Consider the following 24,365-nt stretch of genomic DNA (forward strand, 5'->3'; position numbering starts at 1 on the left):
GATATTTTCACAAACTATACAAATAAATATATTTATCTTTACTTATATTACACAAAAATTACTTGATGTTTCATTCAATTTGTTGATAAATTCATAAGGGGTTCAGCTTAGACACTCATTGGTTTGTCCTGCCCAAGAATTCACAGAATGAAGATAATTTCCCCACTTTGCTCTTTGGTGTTCAATTTAATCATGAAGCTATTTTCTACCTCCGGATAAAAAGCAAGAGAGTAGAAATAAAAATTTTCAATGGTTTTTCTACTTCTTCTGCAACAATAATCTGTATAAATCAAAAAGACAATCACAAGAAAATAAAGTGTGAACATATTCACTTTCAGCAGCTACAACCTTGACATTAATTATACACGTAATTTCATAACATCTCGTAATGCCTAGATATATTTGGCATTTATATCATTGTTTATTTCTAATCCCTGCAAGAACATACAGCATGATTCATTTCCTTACATTGTTGATATTACAAACAAGCTGAAGACTCACTGACCTTACTATTGCAAACAACGATAGACAGAAGTCATTATACGCCTAGCACACTCCAATCCTCTTGCCATCAACAAGCCGCCTCCAATACTGAATGATCTCTTCCTGTATCTCCCTCTCAGTCTTTTTATCTACTTTCTTCCCTTCAGCATTCTCAAGTTCTCCACTAACGGTAGCAGATTTGGTGGAAGTACGGATAGGAAGTGACTCCATTTCCTCCAAAACTTGCTCAATGTTCGAGCTAAGTCTTTCGGCTAGACTCCGGCTGAAATCCTCCCTGACCACCACCCGAAGAACAGCAATGTGCTTGGCATCTGCTGGCATCGTGTATGTTGGAATAATCCAGCCAAACCTTCTCAAACTCTCAGACATATCAAACACAGTGTATTTACTACTGTCTTTGAGCGAGAAGGCCACAAGAGGCACCCCAACATCTTTGGAGACAATGCCAAACCTCCCTGTTTTTTCTAGTCCTTCTTTCAGTACCCTAGTATTGTCCATGCAGTTTTCAATGATTCTCTTATAACCCTTGCACAAGATCAAAGTGAAATAAGAAAAAGAAAAAGAAAAAGAAAAAGAAAAAGAAAGATGAAGCACCCCAAGCCTAAATTGCAAATATATTTCATAAAACGCAGCACTGCCTCTGTCTCTACATATGAATTTGCATTTTTTGCCCAAAGCATCCTTTTTCAAATGGATGATTTTCTAGATTTTAATTTACATGCCATTTGCAGCTATTAATATATTATGGAGTGAGACTCACTGTGATGAGTTGATTGATTTACTCGATTTAATGGACATACTTCAAAGAAATATTTGAACAAGAGATATTACATAAATACAAGCCTGATTGTCTAAAGCAATATCAAAGAACCACTGTTTCTACTATCAGATTCAGATGAATGTAGAAGACCAAGTTTTAATCTCGATACTCCTCTCACACACAAGCATAGGTCTCAGACTCTAACAACCCTCCCACTAGGCTTGAGAGTGAGGCTAAATATAGATCCACCACTTGTTCAGACTAAAAGGATTGGCCCTGTATTAAAGTACCTCTCCTTTAAAGCTCAAATGGCCTGCTTTTCCAACAATTCCAAAATTTAGCCTCAACTTACAATTGCATCAATTATATTGGCCTGAGAATTAGGTTGTTAGTGCTAATCCATCCCTTGCATTGATCTCATTTCTACAAGTGTTGTGAATGTAAGGAATGTGTGGTTCCGGTTCCAATTCGGATCTGCCTAAAAAACAAAACTGAACTGAAATTTTGGTTCGATTTTTTATTGTTTTGGTTTCGGTACAGTTATCCATTTTTTTGTTCCAATTCGGTACGATTCTTAATTCTTAGAACAGTTTTATATAATTATTTATATAAAAAATCATACTTGAATTAGCATTTAAGTTTTACATTGGGTTATTAATACATAATAGATCATATAATATATTTTTTTAGCTATTTCTAAATTATATAATTTTTAACTATAAGGTACATATATAACTTAGGATTAAACATATTCTATAATATAGTAGTACAAGTATAGCATATAATGTACATTTTAGCTATTTATTACTTATGTAATCTTTAACTATAAGATATAAATATAATTATGAATTAAGCATATATATATATATATATATATATATATATATATATATATATATATATATAATAGTACACTAATAGTTAACAAGGGTAGAAAGTCAGATTCAAAATTTCAAATCCAGAAATTATTACCCTAAAAAGGGAGAATCGTCCAAAACAAGTATGGAAAAAAGGGTTTTATTCAAACCTATGGAATCTGAAAAACTAGGCTTAAAATTAGCCAAAGAAGATCATTCAGAAATGATAGAAGAATTAACTAAAAGGTTATCTGAGTTAGGAATTGAGTCTAAAAAGAAATCTGTAGCTCCTTTAACTAAGGATTCTGACATGGTTGAAGAATTAACTAAGAGATTAAAAAGTCTCAATTTAGCTCCGCTAATTAAAAACGAAGAATCAGACAAGACAGAGTCAACCGAAATAACTTCTGAAGAAGATGAAATTTCTAAATTATAAATTAATAAAATTGAGTCAATTCTTAAAGAATCAGACTAATCAACTCAAATCAATAGGATTACTTATCCTAAACCCAGAGCAACCATAGATATAAAGCCTTATTATCCTAGGTCGTCTCCAGTCAATTTGCAGTATGAAGATACACGTTATAATTACATGTAATATGATGGTACTTCAATTGTTGAATGAAATATTGATGGATTATCTGATTATCAAATTAAAAATGTCATTCAATACATGACTATGTACGTAACAGCCTCTAGGGCTAAAGGAAATAGTGACCAAGCAATAGCAAAAACCATAATAGCTGGTTTTACAGGATAACTAAAAGGTTGGTGGGACTTCTCTTTATCAGGAGAGGGAAAAGCACAAGTTCTTAACGCTGTTAAAACAGAAATAAGAACCGATGGTCAAATAACTGTCCCAGACTGTGTTAATACCTTATTATACATTATAGGTATACACTTCATAGGATCTGCCAGTCTGTATATGGATAGATCTTAGGAACAGTTAATGAATTTAAGGTGTCCTGATTTGTTTCATTTCAAATGGTACAAAGATACTTTCTTTGCCCTTATTTTTACTAGGTAAGACAACCAAAATGATTTTTGAAAAGAAAAATTTCTTTCTGGATTACCCTCGTTATTTGCTGAACGAGTCAAAAAACAAATTAGAGATAATAATGAAGGAACAGTTCCTTATCATCAGTACACTTATGGTGAGTTAGCTTCTGAAGTGGTATCTGCCGGAGTTGCATTATATAATGAATTAAAAATTCATAAACAAATGCAAAAGGAAAAAATCACGGGTAAACGAATACTCGGTGATTTCTGTGAACAAATAGGATTTCCGCCTATAACTTTCCCTCATAAAAGGAAAGTTAAAGGGGGTTATAGGCGGCAGAGTAGGGAAGAAAAAGAACAATTATAATACTAAAAGGTATTATAAGCAAGATAAAAGAGATAAAGGAGAATCTTCTACAAAGAAAACTCAAAGAAAGAAAACAAAATCTTCTAAAAAGAAGAAAAAAGATACAGAAGTAGTCTGTTATAAGCGTGGAAAGGTAGGACATTACGCTAATAGGTGTAAAGTAAAACAGCAAATACAGGCACTATCAATTGATGAAAATCTTAAAGAATTATTAATAAAAATATTTCTAAATGATAGTGAGCCAGAAGACTTAGAAGTCAATGCATTAGATTATACCTCTGAAGAAAAAGAATCTTCTAGCGAATCTGATAATCAATCAGAATGTGATAGAAATTGTAATTATTGTCGACACCATATTTTGGCCGATCCCCAAAATTAATAAACTTTGCAACCGATCCCCAGCACTGAGTCTCCATTTGCCAGCCAACCACATTTCCGATCTCTCCTCAAAAGGAATCGAATCAATACTAAGTCCCCATATCATTTAAAGCCTCACCGATCTCTCAAACCAATTGTCAAGTCCCCTGACCAGTCAATTACATTTCCGATCTCTCTTGTCAAACGAGATTGAACCAACATTAGGCCTTCATGCCAACAGTCTTATTGCCGATCTCCCTTTTAAAAAGTTTGGAAATAATCGCTTGATAAAGTTAAGGTTCCAATCCGGTTTAATGATAATTCCGATCTTAAGTGTTCAAATCAAATTTCCAATTTTAATCAAGTCCCGTTTAGCGTTTGTTCTCAGCCGATCTCATGCTTACAATGTTTTCCGACCTCTTACACTTAGATTAATAATCACTTTTAGTTGTTGTTCTAATATGTTCAGACAATCAAGTGCTTATGCAACTTAGGTACTTTCCGATCTCATCCAATCATTGAACAAAAAGGAGAACTTCATTTCATTTCAAATTAAAATTTATACAAGTCATTCGGCTGGAGGATCACCCCCAGCCCGTTCTACATTTTGTTCACCCCCCCTATCACCTTCGGCCTCTTCCTTGCTATCCTCTTCTTCCTGGGGAGCCAGATCCACCATCCAAGAGAAGTCCTCCTCGGGATACCGCTTCCTGAGCTCGGCCAAGAGATCCCCATGAGCGTTCACATAAGCACCGGCCTCCCTTGTCACTGCCTCTTCTTCTTTTGCTTTGAGCTCTTCAGTGAGGCGAGTGACTTCAGCGGCTCGGAGCGCCGGAACCTCTTCAAGAACGTGAGCTTGCTCGGCCAGCTTATCCTCGTAGAATTTCATCCGCCCCTCAATTTCAGATATGTAGTTTTGGGCAGACGAAAGTTGAGATCGGAGGGAAGCAGCTTCCTGACCCACCTTCTCGACCTCCTTCCTCAAGCGGTGAGCCTTCTCCCGGATAATGTGCTGGTTCACCAAACTCTCCACACTCAGGCTCATCGTTTGGGTCAGAATATCATCAAGATTGCTCGGGGTTAGTCTATCCCGATCCTCCCGAAGGCAGATGGAGGACCCCAAGACCTTAGCAAAGCCCGGATTCTCTCGAACCGTGCGGTTCCTCTCTAGCGAGTGGATCAGAACTTGAGCGCCGCGGGAAAGGGTCCTCACAGGTGGTTGAGAAGGACCCCCTTCCGCACTCGAAGCAACCGGAGGAGGTGGTGGCGGCTCTTCTTGACGAGGAGGAGACCAGACCACTTCTATGTCGGGGATCGGCTGTCCCGAGGGTTGAGACGAGCCTCCTTGCATCTCCCCGGGATCATGCCTGGGCGTCTGAAGCAGCTCGGAACGCTTCATCTCCTGTACTTTCCGAGAGACCTCTCTCTTTCGCTTCCGGCTCTCTTTGGAAGCCTTGCCGCTTGCCATATCTGCACAAAGAAAAGGTCAGTGAGATCGCTAAGGCCCAAAGATCAGAGATTTAGAAAGTACCGAGGCCGAGGTCAGAGAGCTGAAGCCCGCGTTCTTCGCCCGTAATCAACTCCATTGTCCAATGATGCAGTTCGGCCGTCACTGCATCTAGACAAGAGAACTTCTGTCGGGCCGCCTGATCTTTCAGTTCCATCACCATTAGGCCCTCTTCCCTATTCAAGGTGATACGCTTCGGAAGCAAGGGGCCCTGATGCAGCCAGCTACGGGGGAAGCCCTCAAAGCCGTTCGGAATTTTGCTCCTCAGAATAAAAAAGCGATTCTTCCAATTCTTCAGGGAGGACGGCAGATCAGTAAAGAGCCCGCAATGTGGCTTCGCCTGAAAGAACCAGTACTCGTCGTCCTTTCGGCGAGTACCTTCGCCGTTGGATTGAGTCCTTTGGCTCGGCAAAGGCCTCTAAAGGCTACTAAGATCCGCCATGAGTTCGGGTGAACTTGGGCTATGCATACTTGATGAAATTTTAGAACTTCCTTGAAGAAGTCGTCAAGAGGGAACCGTAGCCCGGCTTTTAATTGCACTTCGTATACCATGATCATATCATTCTCTTCGAAGAAGTGATCGGCTCGAAGATCGCCGTGACACTTAATGAGCTCATATGAATCGGGCTGAATGTTATACTCTTGGCTGAACGACTGCAGGTCGGTTTCTTGAAGGATTGACGGCAGCTCGTCCATGGGAAGGTTTTCTCTCCCTGAAGAATGTGTTTGCTTCGAGGATGTTGCTTGACCGCTGGCTGGAATGGAAGTCCTAGGGGGTTCAGATCGCCCGCTTGTTTCGACTACCTCTACCTCATCTGACGACCACGAGACCTGAACGGAAGGGGGGCTTGCCGCTCTCTGACCCTCGGCGCCGCTCATTTTCAAAGAAAAGAGGAAATTTAAACTAAAAGAAAGATCAAAACCCTTACCGGAGTGTGATTGGTGTCGGAAGAACTTGAAAAAACGAGAGGATTTTGGAATCGCTCGCGAGAGGCTGAAAATGACATAAGGAAGCAACTGGCTGACCCATCTATTTATACCCGTCCGAGCATTAAATGCTCACGGTGTCCCAAGCGGCGCATCGATTAGCGGGATTCGCCAGCCTTTTCTGACACGTCTCACGAATATTTTGGAGATTCCATAAGGAGATCGGCTAGTTAGAGATCGGTAGATTGAGATGGATATTTTGAATCACAGATCGGTTAAGGGTCATTCAAATCAAGAGTCGGATCGGGTAAATACTTCAGAGATCGGAAAACAACCAACACAATAAGAATAAAATGATAATTGACAAAATAAAATTTTATTTCCAAAAGGTCGGATTACATCATTTGGGCGATCTCGAGGGATCGGATTACATTAAAAGTTGGACTATATCATTTGGGCGATCTCTAGAGATCGGATTACATTAAAAGTTGGATTATATCATTTGGGCGATCTCTAGAGATCGGCAGTACACCCTATCTAATAGAGGCCTATGTCAAAGCCTAGTCTCGTGGCTGAATCAAAAGATGTGTCTGATCAGGAGACAGGCTATCGACATCGGATAGATGTACAGCTCAGATACGGTGACTATGACTCTCATGAAGATGAGAGAGATCGTCATCAATGTTATCGCTCGGAACCGAGCCGCTGTCGGAACACCCAGTGTGATGAGAAGCCAAAAGAGCTTCGAAGGGCGGTCACCAGTGATAGGAGGGAAATTAGCAGTCTTCTCGCTCGAAACCGGTTCGCCGATTACATCGGTCGACCAATTCAAGGTCAACACGATCGACATTCTCGATCTGGGTCGGTAAATTAGTCCAGTTCTCTCACTGTCATCAGAGGTAGCCATAGTGATCTTCCGATCACCGGGATCGAAAATTTTCAGTCGGTGAACAAGGCGAACAGCCGAAAAAAGATCAAAAGCCACCATAATGGCCGGAATTGTTGCTAGAGTGGCTAGAACAAGAAAAGTGAGAGAGAAAGAAGAAAAATGAAATGCGGGAGGATTTCCCATCGGGGGTATATATAGAGAAGGTCTGTGCATTTATTGCTAGCAGAAAACGAAGTGAACGCCTCGGAACTCGAAAGAATAAATGCTTTGACTGAGCCGGACCAGATAAAGGAGAAAACTGAAGTGGGAGAGATCGGAAGAGGGGAGGCCGGCATGAAAGATCAGAAAAGGAGCGTGTTAGGAAGACCGAAAATGAGGGGAGGTCGGAGAGCAAAGAGAATAAGACAACTTCCGCTAACTGTCGTCATAATCAGAGCCGAGGTAGTTAAAGCGTTGCAGACGAGATCTCCACCGCACGCCTCAGAATCGCCCACATTACTGACAGGTGCCAGAGTATGTCATGATAGTGCTGTACATCCCAATCTCCACCGTTGATCTTACTTGTAAGGAATAAGTCCAGAGCCCTTGGATCAAAGAACAAGACGACAAGACCAGCGCCTTTTATTCCCAGCCCTCGGATCGCCCTGGACAAGAAAATTTGGGACCGTTAGATTAGAAGAGAAAAAGGACAAAAATTCCTGAAAAGGATCTCAGCCGTTCATTCTGATTCTCTTTAATTCTCAAGCATTAGATCATGTCCTTTAAAATCCAAGCCCTCCATCTCCCTCAAAGAAAATCCTGACCCTTCATGGGGAGCACCCGGTCCCTATAAATGCCTGCATGAAAAACTGTTCAAGGGGGACGAGGACGAAAAAGAAAGGTGGTGACTATAGCGGAAAGGCTCTGAAACTTAATTCAGTTTTGCCACTCTGCCATTTTTAAGCTAGAAAAACTTCAGAAACCAGTTTTCTATAGTATTTTCTTTGAAGGAGTGTTGGACACTGGAACTCTTGATTTTCAGTTTGTTCATTGCTCTGCGTTTCAGTTTTCATCACTTTTATATCCACTACTGTTTTCCAAGCTTAGTCTCATTCATTATCATCCCACCCGATTACGTTCCAACTTGGTGTTCCTCGTTTCAACACAAACATTGAATCCCGGACTACTAGCACGCAACTCTGCAACATTTGTGGCTCCATAGTTAGTTTGATAGGTCCAACTTCCTACAGATGAGTGTCTGAACCGTTGTCCTATCCAGTGTTTGCCTTTATTTTCTTTCTATTTATGCTTGTGATTTTCGTTAAAGTTTGTCTTGTGTCAGAAAGTCCCACATAGGTGGTTGTTCTCATAAGTTTATCTTTCGATACAACAGTTCATGTTATCTATTTATTTTTTGTCTTTATTTGTCTCTTAATGTGGGTATTCTGGTTATGGGTAACATATAGGTGTTTAGATAAAATGCTGGTAGCCGTATCTTAACACGAGTTTTTTTTACATAAAGAAAGGGTTCAGATAATAAATCGGAGAAAGTTATGAAGAAGAACCACTAGGCTAGCTCAAGAAGACGACTGGGTAAGGAGAGGGGTCGGAATAAAATTGAATTCCTGACTAAGCAAATGAAATAGAACAAATGTTACCAGCCGAAAGGTACTAGTAAGGCGATCACGTAGGAGGTCGGTAAAATTCAGTCTGGTTTCCCCTATCTAGTCACGATGCACCAATGAGTTAAAGGAAGCCTTATTCGGGTTCCCGGCATCTTCGAATGCCGGAACCCTTAGTCTCAGGCTCTTATGATGTGTAACTGTAAACAAATTTTAAGAGGTCGGAAAAGTCCTTATTCGGCTCTCATTCAAATAAAAGGGATCGGAGGAGAGTTCTTATCCGATTCTCAATCAAAATTTTAATAAATATCTAAAAGAGATCGGAGGAGAGTTCTTATCCGATTCTCAATCAAAAAATTTTTAAATAAATATCTAAAAGAGATCGGAGGAGAGTTCTTATCCGATTCTCAATCAAAAAAATTTAAATAAATATCTAAAAGAGATCGGAGGAGAGTTCTTATCCGATCCTCAATAAAAAATTTAAATAAATATCTAAAAGAGATCGGAGGAGAGTTCTTATCCGATCCTCAATCAAAAATTTTAAATAAATATCTAAAAGAGATCGGAGGAGAGTTCTTATCCGATTCTCAATAAAAAATTTTTAAATAAATATTTAAAAGAGATTAGAGGAGAGTTCTTATCTGATTCTCAATCAAAATTTTTAATAAATATCTAAAAGAGATCGGAGGAGAGTTCTTATCCGATTCTCAAATCGAACTCTAGCAAATATGCCAAATAATCCCATGAATGAAAAATCGCTACACGACACCAATTCACTAAGGTTGTCTCATTTACTTATGTATCTGGGTAATCCGAATTAGTGAAAAATCAAATATTTCTTTTTATCAAAAGGATCAACATTTCCATTCGAACCCCCCTCCCCCCTAACTATCGATTTTAATTTATAAAAAACGTAAGGTTAAATCTGTCCACCCTCATTGAGGGACGAGGTGGGGTGCCTAACACCTTCCCCATCCGTTTACGGACCCCGAACCTAGAACCTCTATATTTGAAGTGGTTTCATTTTAATTTGCATTTCACAAATGGTTTTCTTTAATTTCCCTCAAAATTAAAGTGGCGACTCCTCACTCTTTCCCACTTCGGTGAGTGTTCGTCCAGGTGACCGCAAAATACCTTGCGACAATTATTATAAATCTTTGTGTACCTTAAATGGTTTATGTGTCCTAACAAAGGAAGAAAGTTTATTACTGGATCTCATAGTTAAGATTGAAGATAAAGAAGAAAGAAGAACTAAGTTAGAGGAATATTTAAATTTATATAAGGATAAAAGTCCTTAAAAAAAGAAAATAGAAGAAAAACAAAGCCCGTATGATCTTAAAGAGGTCATGGAAAAGATTAAAAGAGTTAAAATGCCAAGAGAACCTACGGTAAAAGAATTAAGGCAAGAAATTAATTCAGTTAAAACTAAATTACAGAATTTAAAAGAAAGAACAATTTTACTTGAAATAAAAAATGATTCTCAACTAAAAGCTGAAGTAAAAGAAGAAGAAATCGAAGCTGAAGATAATACTAATAGTATTAATAATCTTCAGTACATCAATCGAATTGATAGAGTTATTACTCATAAATGACACACTAAAATTACAGTGGTAGTTCATAAAAAGTACTTATTCAGTACTGTTGCCTTAATAGATTCAAGTGCTGATTTGTGTCGTATCAATGAAGGATTAGTACCTTCAAAATACTTCTCTAAAACAGTAGAAGAATTATATACGGTGGACAACAGTAAAATGAATGTAAAATACAAGTTAAACAATACTGTTGTTTGCAATAAAGGAGTATGTTTTGTGTAGAAAGAGATGATTCTCATTGATTTCAATTAATCTGTACATGGGTATATATATACAATTGATTCCTATAATTGTGTTCTACTAATTAGGAAGAAATCCTAAATAAGAAATCCTAAATAGGAATACAGAATACAAAATATACAGAGAAATAATATAGTGATTGACTTTCCATAACATAGTGATTGACTTTCCATAACACTCCCCCTCAAGTTGGAGCATAGATGTTAATCATGCCCAACTTGTTACAAATGTAGTCAATCCTAGCTCCATTCAGAGCTTTTGTGAAAATATCTCCTAACTGCTCTCCAGTTTTGATGTGTCCTGTTGAAATGATCTGTTGTTGAATCTTTTCACGAATAAAGTGACAATTGTAGAAAGAGATGATTCTCATTGATTTCAATTAATCTGTACATGGGTATTTATATACAATTGATTCCTATAATTGTGTTATACTAATTAGGAAGAAATCCTAAATAAGAAATCCTAAAAAGGAATACAGAATACAGAATATACACAGAAATAATATAATGATTGACTTTCCATAACACTCCCCCTCAAGTTGGAGCATAGATGTTAATCATGCCCAACTTGTTACAAATGTAGTCAATCCTAGCTCCATTCAGCTTTTGTGAAAATATCTCCTAACCGCTCTCGGTTTGATATGTCTGTTGAGATGATCTGTTGTTGAATCTTTTCACGAACAAAGTGACAATCAATCTCAATATGTTTGGTCCGCTCATGAAATACCGGATTAGAAGCAATATGGAGAGCACTTTGATTATCACACCACAATTTCGCAGTGGGGATCTTAAAACTGTCTCATCTAGTAATTGAAATATCCATATTACCTCACATACTGATTGTGCCATGGCTCAGTATTCGGATTCAGACTAGATCGAGAAACTACACTCGCTTCTTGCTTTTCCAAGATACCAAATTTCCTCCAACAAAACGCAATATCCAGAGTTGACCTCCTATCAACCTTAGATCCAAATCGGCATCGAAAAACATTCAACATTCAAATGTCCATGATTACCATATAACAAACCTCTTCACGGAGCTCCTTGAGATAGCACAAGATTTGTCCCAAGGCTTCCCAATGAGCAACGGTTGGGGAAGACATAAACGACTTACCACACTAACAAAGATAAGCAATGTCGGGACGAGTGACAGAAGGTAGTTCAATTTTCCTACCAATCTCTGTATCTCTCCGGATCTTCAAACAACTCACTATCCCCTCGCTAATGATTGTAAATTTTGAGTAATTGTTGCACTGCAAGGCTTAGCTCCTAATTTTTCTGTCTCTGTTAATAGATCGAGTACATATTTTCTTTGAGACAATAAAATACCCTTCTTACTTATCATAACTTCAATGCCCAAAAATACTTTAATAATCCCAAGTCTTTGGTGCAGGCGAGAGTTTGGAGGAAGGTTTTAAGAGATGAAATACTGCAGAGTCACTCCCGGTGATGATAATGTCATCCACATAGACTACCGGAGAATTAGACCACCTCAGTTGCTTATAAAATACCGAGTGATCACACTTACTCTTTTGCATACCAAATTCTGTCTTGCTTCACCGAATCTCCCAAACCAGGCCCTAGGACTTTGTTTCAAGCCATAAAGAGACTTAGAAGCCTACAAACTTTACCCAACTCCCCGAGCAACAAACCCGGTGGTTGCTCCATATACACCTCCTCACGAAGATCACCATGAAGGAAAGCATTCTTGATATCCAATTGGTGCAGGGGCCAATCATATGTAGCTGCTAAAGAGATAAACAAGCGAACAGAAGTAAGTTTAGCTACAGGAGAAAAAGTGTCAGAGTAATCAACCCCATATGTCTGAGCATATCCTTTTGCTACAAGGCGTGCTTTTAACCTAGCCACAGAACCATCAGGATTTACCTTTACTGTAAATACCCATTTGCAACCAATAGCTTTCTTACCAGTGGGTAAAGGCAACAATTCCCATGTACCATTCGCATCTAAAGCCTCCATTTCCTCTTTCATAGTAGCACACCAGCCAGGATGAGACAGTGCCTCACCAATAGTATTAGGGATAGGAACAGAGTCTAAAGAAGTAACACAACACCGAGAACAAGAAGACAATTGATTATAAGAAACAAAAGAAGAGATAGGGTAAGTACATGAACGTTTACCTTTACGAAGAGCAATGGGTAAGTCTAGATCAGAATCATGATCGATGAGTGCAGGATCTCCCAACGAAGTAGTGGTGGAGGATCCGAGTCGAATCTCCAATCTCTGGAATAAACATGAACAACGGGAGGCCGAGTAGGTCTAGAGACAGAAGAAACAGTGTGAGAGAGGACTAGACATTGGTTGACAAGTATATATTAAGATATCATCCTCCTCCCGACTCTCATACAGGATGATTGAGGAAAAATGGAGTGGACTCAAAAATGTGAAATCTGCGAAACAAGATAACGATTAAGAGTAGGAGAGAAAGCAGATACCCTTTTTGGATCCGGAGTACCCAAGGAAGACACATTTGAGAGACTTTGGATCCAATTTAGTAACTCATGGACGAACATCACGTACAAAACAAGTACAACCAAAAATACGGGTTCAACAGAAACAAAGATTTTGTAGGGAACAAAGCGGTAAGGAATATCCTCATTAAGGACAGAAGACGGCATACGATTGATCAAAAAACATGTCGTAGAAACTGCATCCGCTCAAAAGTTTTTAGGTACTTTCATATGAAAAAGAAGAGCACGAGTTACCCCAAGAAGATGCCGATTTTTCTTTCGGCCACGCCATTTTGGGATGGGGTATTCACACAGGAAGACTGATGAAGAATGCCATTTTGTGTAATATAAGTCTGAAATTTTTGTGAAATATATTCTTTAGCATTGTCAATTCTTAATATGAGCACATAAATATTAAATTGAGTTTTGATTTCATTACAAAAGGCACAAAAGATAGAAAATAACTAAGAACGATTCTTCATTAAATATAAACATGTTTCACGTGAGTGATCATCAACAATAGTAAAAAAATAACGAAATCCAGTTTTAGAAGTAACAGAACAAGGACCCCAAACATTAGAATAAACTAACTCAAAAGGGGATGAAGCCCGTTTATTGACTCTAGACATAGAAGGCAAACGATGATATTTTGCAAACTGACACGACTCACATTCTAAATCGATAAAGATCAAATCGAGGACACAACTTCTTCATGGTAGACAAAGAAGGATGACCCAATCTACAATGAGCTTCAAGAGGTGTTAAGGTACTCGAGCAAACAAGCGACCGCGGTACATGATTTTCCGAATGTAGAGACCACGACTCACGTCCTCTACCAATAATACGCCGTCGTAAGATCCTGAAACAAACAACGATCGAGAAAAAGGAAATAGAACAATTTAAGGTACGAGTAAGTTTACTAACGAAAGTAGATTAAAAGAGAAATTTGGTAGACACAAAGCAGGATGACAAAGAAATTGTGAAGTCGGATTCGATTCAGCCTAACCCATGACACAAGAAGTAGAACCATCGGCTAAAGTATGATGAGGAAGTGGGATTAGGTAGCGGATAGAAGACTAGAATTACTGTCATGTGATGCATTTGCACGAGAATCAATAACCCATTTGGATGAGGAAGACACAAGGCATGTAGTGGATTTACGACTCGTGATCGCGATGATAGGAACTGGTAGGCTTTAGAGGTGCACGATCGGGAAAAGCGTGCAAAATTCTCTGCAGATACCAAAGCAGTTTTCTCAGAGGAAGATATCTTGTAGAATCCTCACGCCATATTTGCCATCTGTGATCGATTTTTCCTCGAAGTTGCGGACAATTATATTTTGTATGGCGGGCTCACGACAATAATAACAAATGACTCCTCTTGAGTCGGATTAGAACTAGCCTCTCCATTACTGATTACTTACATTGCTGTAATTCCTCCTCTACTTCCTCTTATATTACCCTGTTGTCCATTTGGATTACGCCTAATAAGAGCACTCTTGGCGGTGTGAAGATTGGGTACTCTGCACGAAGGACCCGTGTGAATGTTTCATGCAAAGAGGAAATCTCGAATCGAAAGAATCGAGATTTAGCGCCTCATACTCAAGGAAGGCCTGCAAGAAAACTCATAACAACAGTTGCTCCGTTGGGCTCTTTGAACTTTCACATCGTAACTAAAAGGCAACAATACATTAAGTTCCTCATATACCCGTTTAAAATCCATAAAATAAGCCGTGAGAGACTTTTTCTCTTTCTCAGCACGGTAGAATGCCTTACAAACATCATAAATACGGGAGATATTCCCTTTACGTAATACAAAAATCTAAGTAATCCATCAATTCCTTAACAAATTAAAAGTGATTAATTAAACTAATTACATCACTGTGAATCGAGTTCCGAAGATGCAAAAACAACCGAGCATCCTCCCTTAGCAAAGTTTGTTGTGTATCATCATTAGGTGGATCTTTAGTAAGGTGATCATACTTATCAATGCTACGCAAATAGACCCTAACGATCTTACTCCACCTGTAATTCGAACCATTAAGTTTGTGTTCCGTGATCTTGGTCATCATCGGAATCACATCAGAAATAACATTCTTATTGTCTGCCATTTGTTGAGACAAAGAAAACTAACCGAAACGCTAATTCAAAGTGCTGACAGCAACAAAATAATCCAAAATCGCAAATCAAGCAAATACCGAAATAGGATCTGAGAGCCAAACCTCAGAAGTCCTTTAATGGTGTCTTGGATCGTGCAACAAAGACACAAGTGGTGGAATGAGGGGATTGAGGCGACGCTGGCAATGTTGATCGGAGTCGAAACGGCCGGTCGGCGGCTAAGGTCTCTCTTGAGTTGGGTGATGAGAACAAATAGTCACCCTAGAGAGATGACCTGCTATGATACCATGTAGAAAGAGATGATTCTCATTGATTTCAATTAATCTGTACATGGGTATTTATATACAATTGATTCCTATAATTGTGTTATACTAATTAGGAAGAAATCCTAAATAAGAAATCCTAAAAAGGAATACAGAATACAGAATATACACAGAAATAATATAATGATTGACTTTCCATAACAACAATCAATCTCAATATGTTTGGTCCGCTCATGAAACACCGGATTAGAAGCAATATGAAGAGTAGCTTGATTATCACACCACAATTTCGCAGGCAGGGAGGTCTTAAAACCTGTCTCATCTAGTAATTGAAGTATCCACATTACCTCACATACTGATTATGCCATGGCTCTGTATTCGGATTCAGCACTATATCGAGAAACTACACTCTGCTTCTTGCTTCTCCAAGACACCAAATTTCCTCCAATAAAAATGCAATATCCAGTAGTTGACCTCCACAACCTTAGATCCAGCCAGTCGGCATCGAAAAACATTCAACATTCAAATGCCCATGATTACCATATAGCAAACCTCTTCTGAACGCCCTTGGATAACACAAGATTTATTCCAAGGCTTCCCAATGAGCAACGGTTGGGGAAGACATAAACGACTTACCACACTAACGGCATAAGCAATGTCAGGACGAGTGACTGTAAGGTAGTTCAATTTTCCTACCAATCTCCTGTATCTCTCTGGATCTTCAAACAACTCACTATCCGCTGCTAACAGTTGTAAAGTTGGAGTCATTGGTGCGCTACAAGGCTTAGCACCCAATTTTCCTGTCTCTGTCAATAGATCGAGGACATATTTTCTTTGAGACAAGAAAATACCCTTCTTACTTCTCATAACTTTGATACCCAAGAAATACTTTAACAATCCCAAGTCTTTGGTCCTAAATCGAGTTTGGAGGAAGGTTTTAAGAGATGAAATACTGCAGAGTCACTCTCGGTGATGACAATGTCATCCACATAGACTACCAAGAGAATTAGACCCGACTTGATTGCCTATAAAATACTGAGTGATCACACTTACTCTTTTGCATACCAAATTCCTGTATTGCTTCACTGAATCTCCCAAACCATGCCCTAGGACTTTGTTTCAAGCCATAAAGAGACTTCCGAAGCCTACAAACTTTACCCAACTCCCCCTGAGCAACAAACCCAGGTGGTTGCTCCATATACACCTCCTCCTGAAGATCACCATGAAGGAAAGCATTCTTGATATCCAATTGATGCAGGGGCCAATCATATGTAGCTGCTAAAGAGATAAACAAGCGAATAGAAGTAAGTTTAGCTACAGGAGAAAAAGTATCAGAGTAATCAACCCCATATGTCTGAGCATATCCTTTTGCTACAAGGCGTGCTTTTAACCTAGCCACAGAACCATCAGGATTTACCTTTACTGTAAATACACATTTGCAACCAATAGCTTTCTTACCAGTGGGCAAAGGCAATAGTTCCCATGTACCATTAGCATCTAAAGCCTCCATTTCCTCTTTCATAGCATCACACCAGCCAGGATGAGATAGTGCCTCATCAACAGTGTTAGGGATAGGAACAGAGTCTAAAGAAGTAACAAAATACCGAGAACAAGAAGACAATTGATTATAAGAAACAAAAGAAGAGATAGGGTAAGTATATGAACGTTTACCTTTACGAAGAGCACTTGGTAAGTCTAGATCAGAATCATGGTCAGTATGAGGTACAGGATCTCCCAACGAAGTAGCTGGTAGAGGATCTGAGTCAGGAATCTCCAATCTCCTGGAATAAACATGAACAACGGGAGGTCGAGTAGGTCTAGAGACAGAAGGAACAGGCTGTGGGAGAGGACTAGACATTGGTTGGACAGTATATATTAAGAGATCATCCTCCTCCCCCTGACTCTCATACACAGATGATGGAGAAAAAAATGGAGTGGACTCAAAAAATGTGACATCTGCAGAAACAAGATAACGATTAAGAGTAGGAGAGAAACAACGATACCCTTTTTGGAGTCAGGAGTACCCAAGGAAGACACATTTGAGAGATTTTGGATCCAATTTAGTAACCTGTGGACGAACATCACGCACAAAACAGGTACAACAAAAAATACGGGGTTCAATAGGGAACAAAGATTTTGTAGGAAATAAAGTAGTATAAGGAATATCCCCATTAAGAACAGAAGACGGCATAGGATTGATAAAAAAACATGCCGTATAAACTGCATCCGCCCAAAAGTGTTTAGGTACTTTCATCTGAAAAAGAAGAGCACGAGTTACCTCAAGAAGATGACGATTTTTTCTTTCGGCCACGCCATTTTGGGATGGGGTATCCACACAGGAAGACTGATGAAGAATGCCATTTTGTGTCATATAAGGCTGAAATTGTGCTGAAAAGTATTCTTTGGCATTGTCACTTCTTAATATGCGCACAGAAATATTAAATTGAGTTTTGATTTCATTACAAAAGGCACAAAAGATAGAAAATAACTCAGAACGATTCTTCATTAAATATAACCAGGTAACACGAGAGTAATCATCAACAAAAGTAACAAAATAACGAAATCCAGTTTTAGATGTAACAGAACAAGGACCCCAAACATCAGAATGAACTAACTCAAAATGTAATTAAGCCCTTTTATTGTCTCTAGACACTTAAGGCAAACGATGATGTTTTGCAAACTGACACGACTCACATTCTAGTACTGATAAAGACTGAAATTGAGGACACAGCTTCTTCATGGTAGACAAAGAAGGATGACCCAATCTACAATGAGCTTCAAGAGGTGTTAAGGTACTGGAGCAAACAAGCGACCGCGGTACATGATTTTCCAGAATGTAGAGACCACCTGACTCGCGTCCTCTACCAATAATCTGCTTCGTCGTAAGATCCTGAAACAAACACTGGGAAGGAAAAAAGGAAACAGACCAAGTTAAGGTACGAGTAAGTTTACTAATGTAAAGTAGATTAAAAGAGAATTTTGGTAGACACAAACAGAAGACAAAGAAATTGTGAAGTCGGGTTCGATTCAGCCTAACCCATGACACAAGAAGTAGAACCATCAGCTAAAGTAACAGTAGAGGAAGTGAGATTAGACTGAAAAGCAGATAGAAGACTAGAATTACCTGTCATGTGATCTGTCGCACCAGAATCAATAACCCATTTGGATGAAGAAGACACAAGGCATGTAGTGGATTTACCTGACTCAACGATCGCAGTGACAGGGGAACTGATAAGCTTTAGAGATGCCTGATACTGGGAAAATTGTGCAAAATCCTCTGCAAATACCAAAATAGTTTTCTCAGAGGAAGATACTGTAGAATTTTTTGTTGCCATATTTGCCATCTGTGATCGCTGATTTTTCCTCTGAAGTTGCGGACAATTATATTTTATATGGCCAGGCTCATGGCAATAATAACAAATGACTCATCTTGAGTCCTGATTAGAACTAGCCTCTCTATTACGCTTATTATACATTTCTGTAATTCCTCCTCTACTTCCTCTTCTATTACCTGTTGTCCATTTGGATTACGGCTAATAAGAGCACTCTTGGCGTGTGAAGATTGAGTACTCTGCACGAAGGACCCGTGTGAACGTTTCATGCAAAGAGGAAATCTCGGAATCGAGAGAATCGAGATTTAGCGCCTCATACTCAAGGAAGGCTGCAAGAAAACTCATAATGACCAGTTGCTCCCGTTGGGCCTGCTGAACTTTCACATCAGTACTAAAAGGCAACAATACATTAAGTTCCTCATATACCCGTTTAAAATCTATAAAATAAGCCGTGAGAGACTTATCCTCTTTCTCAGCACGGTAGAATGCCTTACAAACATCATAAATACGGGAGATATTCTCTTTACCAGAATACAGAAAATCTAAGTAATCCATCAATTCCTTAACAAATTAAACTAATTACCTCACTATGAATCGAGTTCCGAAGCTGCAAAAACAACTGAGCATCCTCCCTTAGCCAAGTTTGTCGTGTATCATCATTGGGCGGATCTTTAGTAAGGTGATCATCCTTATCAATGCTACGCAAATAGACCCTATGATCTTACTCCACCTGTAATTCGAACCATTAAGTTTATGTTCCGTGATCTTAGTCATCACCGGAATCACATCAGAAATAACATTCTTATTGTCTGCCATTTGTTGAAACAAAGAAAACTAACCGAAACGCTAATCCAAAGTGCTTATAGCAGCAAAATAACCCAAAATCACAAATCAAGCAAATATCGAAATAGGATCTGAAAGCCAAACCTCAGAAGTCCTTTAATGGTATCTTCGGATCAGCAACAAAGACACTGCAGTGGTGGAATGAGGGGGTTGAGGCGACGCCGGCGATGTTGATCGGGGTTGAAACGGCCGGTCGACGGCTAAGGTCTCTCCTGAGCTGGGTAGTGAGAACAAATAGTCACCCTAGATTGATGACCTGCTCTGATACCATATAGAAAGAGATAATTCTCATTGATTTCAATTAATCTGTACATGGGTATATATATACAATTGATTCCTATAATTGTGTTCTACTAATTAGGAAGAAATCCTAAATAAGAAATCCTAAATAGGATTACAGAATACAAAATATACAGAGCAATAATATAGTGATTGACTTTTCATAACATAGTGATTGACTTTCCATAACATTTTGAAATTCCTTTCATCCTAATAAAAGGATTATCTCATCCTGTGATATTAGGAAATCCATTTTTACACATGCTGTATCTGATTAAATCGGTATCAGAAAATGAAATTGTGTCTGAAATAGAAGGAAAATAGATTATTTTTGAATTTATCTTTTTACCAAAGGTAAAAGAAATTGATGTGCTTAAAAGCAACATCAGAAATAAAGAAAATTTTATTAATTCTCTAAAAAGAGAAATATCTTGCAAAACTACAGAAGAAAAGGTTAATGAACCTATCTTACAAATAAAAATAAAAAATTTATAAGAAGAAATGCTTAATAGCATTTGTGCAGAAGTTCCTAATGCTTTTTGGGCCAGAAAAAAAACATGTAGTTAATCCACCATATGAGTCCAATTTTAATGAAAAAATGATCCTAACAAAATCCCGGCCCATAGCCATGGGTCCAAGATATTTAAAAATTTGTAAGCAAGAAATTGCTGACCTCGAGAAAAAATGGCTTATTAGAAAAAGTCAAAGCCCATGGAGTTGTCCAGCCTTTTATGTAGAAAATGCTGCAGAATTGGATCGAGGTGTTCCCAGATTGGTTACTAATTATAAGCCTTTAAACAAAGCCCTTAGATGGATTAGATATCCACTGCCTAATAAAAGAGATCTGTTAAACCGACTTTATAAGGCCCAAATATTTTCAAAGTTTGATAGGAAGTCTGGCTATTGGCAAATCCAAATAGCTGAAGAAGATAGGTATAAAACTGTCTTTACTGTACCATTTGGGCATTACGAATGGAATGTGATGCCATTTGGGCTTAAAAATGCCCCATCAAAATTTCAAAAAATTATGAATGAAATATTCAATGCTTATACAGCATTTGCAATAATATATATTGATGACGTCCTTATTTTTTTCTGGACAATTGATCAACATTTTAAACACTTAAATGTGTTCAAAAGAATTGTACCGTCAAATGGCTTGGTTGTCTCAGCCGGGAAGATTAAACTCTTCCAGACGAAGATTACATTTTTGGGTCACAACATAGAAAAGAGATCTATTATTCCTATAGATCGAGCTATTGAATTTGCTGATAAATTTCTGATGAAATAAAAGATAAAACCCAGTTGCAAAGATTTTTAGGCAGTCTCAATTATGTAGCTGAATTTTATAAAAGTCTAGCACAAGATGCCAAATCACTTTTTCAAAGATTAAAAAAGAATCCACTACCCTGGACCTAGGAGCACACTTTAGCTGTCAAAAGAATAAAACAAAAGGTTAAAACTTTACCTTGTTTGGCCCTATCTCATCTTAAAGCCTTTAAGATAGTGGAAACAGATGCTACAGATAAAGGGTACGGAGGAATCCTAAAGCAAATGATTGCCGATAAAGAAACTTTAGTAAGATTTACAAGTGGCATATGGACAGGCCCAAGAATTAATTACTCTACTATAAAAAAGGAGATCTTATCTATAGTTCTCTGCATACAAAATTCGAATCTCATTTATTAAATTAGAAGTTTCTCATAAGAATTGATTGCAAGAGTGCTAAAGAGATACTCTTGAAAGATGTTAAAAACATCGTTTCAAAACAAATTTTTGCTAGATGGCAAACCATCTTATCAGCATTTGATTTTGACATTTAATTCATAAAGGAGAAAATAATTTTTTACCTGATTTTCTAACTCGTGAATTTCTTATAAGACATGAGTTCAAAGGCACCAATGACTCTTCCAAGCAAACCCATGAGGTGTCGCTTCCTCCGCCTAAATTGGTGGATAAACTCAGAAAAGATGCTTATGCTGTCAGCATCGAAGCCAACAATACAAAAGAGGTTAATTACCCCTATATCCCTATTAGTTATTGCTTTCTTATGCCAATTGACAAAAAGCATAAGGATCTAAAAGCTTATGAGATTGCAAACTTTTACACCAAACATCATACAGTAAATCTTTATTTACCCAAGGATTATACTTATTATCAAGAAATTTTGGCCGAAACAGATTCAGTGGTCTTTTCTCCATCTGAAAGATCCGCTAATGAGTAGGCATTTAGTAAATTCATAATAAAAAGGATCCGCTAATGAGTAGGCATTTAGTAAATTCATAATAAAAAAGATCCGCTAATGAGTAGGCATTTAGTAAATTCATACTCACTGTTTAAACAGAAAGAATTAAATTTTGGAAAGCCCAAGTATTTTAATTATTTTGATTACATGTAAGCTTGGACAGGAGCCTTAATATACGAGAACAGGCAGCGAAATTTTAGTTGATTCATTTAATTCCAACTAGACAAAGAATCTTGGGAAATCCTATCATGGTTCTACGAATGGTTCTTTAATTGGAGTTTTTTTCCCAATAGCTCTACCTAATAAGGTTAGAGAAATTTATGAACAGTTTACAGACTCTAACAAATCCTTAAAGGATCCAAGATTATTATTCACTATCATGCACAAAATACCTTGGATAATCAGATGGGATTATATTATCTCAAGAAAGAAATATAAAATTTTTTTTGAGTTTTCAACAGAACATGTCCCATGATTAACTCGAAGAGTCCTTATTAAATGGTGGAATAAATGTGAATTTTTTGAATCACCTTTAGTTTATTCCTCTAAAGGACTAATTCATCTGGCTAAAAGGCCAACAGTTCTAAATCCATCAGTCTTCACAAACCTGACTGACTTATTTAAAGATCTACTAAAATCAGTACAAAAAAAAGAGCTTTGCCAATAACTTTTCAGTGCACTATCAGAAGACAACAAGGGGTCTAGCTCAAAAGTTGCCAGCTCAAAAGCCAAAGATTCTGCTGAATGCTCCAAAGCAAGAGAAAAGGAAGATAACAACAGCGATACAGACATGGAAGGACAGTACTTTGAAGACAGCTAAGACCCTTATGAGCTGTAAATGGTACAATGATTCCTGAAGCCCTTAAAGAGTGTCTGCCATACTTTAAAGCATCAGTCATGTCCTATTAAAAGAGGATTCCCACTCGTGTCTGCCACTTCTGAGTGACGAACGCAATGACAATCAAAGATTCCTTTCAGAACTCTATAAGTAGAGCTCCTGACTTGCTTAACAAGCAAAATGTAACATAAAGAGTGAAGTGAGTCTTACGAGTATTGAGTGTTCTAAGTCTTGTGAGTGTTCACCTAAATCTTGTAAAATATTCTAAGTCTTGTGAGTGTTCATCATTTTCTGTAAAATTTTAATATAATAAAATTTCTTATGGTATTTTCTCAATCCCAATCTGCTTTCTCTCGAGTGAGTAATGAAATAGATAATTTAATTAATCAAGCTAAAGAATTAAATCAAGAACTTGAATCTCTTTCCCTAACTGTGAATCTTTTGGGACAACCATCTGGAAAATATGATCATTGGGTAACTTATTTTGCTTCTCCATCAGCAAGCATTCCCAGTTCATCCATTATTCCTACTGGTTAGGACGACGACTATAACACTGTAAGTATTACTGTTTAATAATTGCTGTTGTTATGATAATGCTTTAATGTCTGCTTATGTTTGGCGTGCTGTATTTAATTTACTATGTATAGATTTAACTAATAGAAGAGAGGTAGAACTATTAAGGACTGAGTTAATTAGTGAAGGTACAAATCTGTTTAATCAACATTTAGAAACCCATAGTGAACTCTGTGATTGTCGTGAGCATCTGTGTACTTTAGCTTTGTTTAATATAATAATAGGTTTCTTAGATGCACTATTAAGAGATAATAATTTTTAAATAGTTATTAAAAGTTTTCCATCCTTGTCTTTTATCCATTTCTCAGGCCCGGGTAATCTTTGAAATTTCATTGTGATGGGGATAGATTATTGCAATTATTGGTCCTCAATGAGGAATTCCTAGTAAGCGCGAGTCATCAGCTCGCGTTGACTACGTCCCTGCCCTTTGTACACACCGCCTGTCGCTCCTACCAATTGAATGGTCTAGTGAAGTGTTCAAATCGCGGCGACGTGGGCCCATAACCCACAGGTCCCAGGATCGAAACCTGGCTCTGATACTACATTATCACGGGATGGGAGTTCTAGCCCCGTGCGGCGCCTAGGTCCCCCTAGACCAGGGCCCCTAGGCCAGCCTTTCCCCCTATCTGGCAAGCTTGCATAAGTCCAAATATTAAGCATCTTTGAGGTTTCTCGCACGTACCTATACAGATTCACACTGGTCAGCTCCATAGGGTAACAGATAGCTTGTGACGACCTTGCCAACTGCCAAGAATAGGAGTGGGGAACTACCAAACCGTTACATTCTCCCCCACCCAATCCTGCA

The 24,365-nt window shown here is 38.2% G+C and overlaps 1 protein-coding gene across 1 annotated transcript in view; it reads right to left on the bottom strand.

Annotated features, from left to right (window-relative positions):
* Positions 1–312: 312 nt before the first annotated feature.
* Positions 313–24,365, bottom strand: part of LOC110643073 (glutamate decarboxylase) — a 39,050-nt gene continuing 14,997 nt past the window's right edge. Inside the window, exon 6 of the mRNA XM_058142272.1 lies at positions 313–1,029. Within this exon, the coding sequence (XP_057998255.1) occupies positions 547–1,029 (483 nt within the window). The 3' untranslated portion in view covers positions 313–546. The remainder of the gene's footprint in view (positions 1,030–24,365) is intronic.

Source organism: Hevea brasiliensis, unplaced genomic scaffold (genome assembly GCF_030052815.1).
Source record: "Hevea brasiliensis isolate MT/VB/25A 57/8 unplaced genomic scaffold, ASM3005281v1 Scaf4, whole genome shotgun sequence".
Classification (NCBI taxonomy): domain Eukaryota; kingdom Viridiplantae; phylum Streptophyta; class Magnoliopsida; order Malpighiales; family Euphorbiaceae; genus Hevea; species Hevea brasiliensis.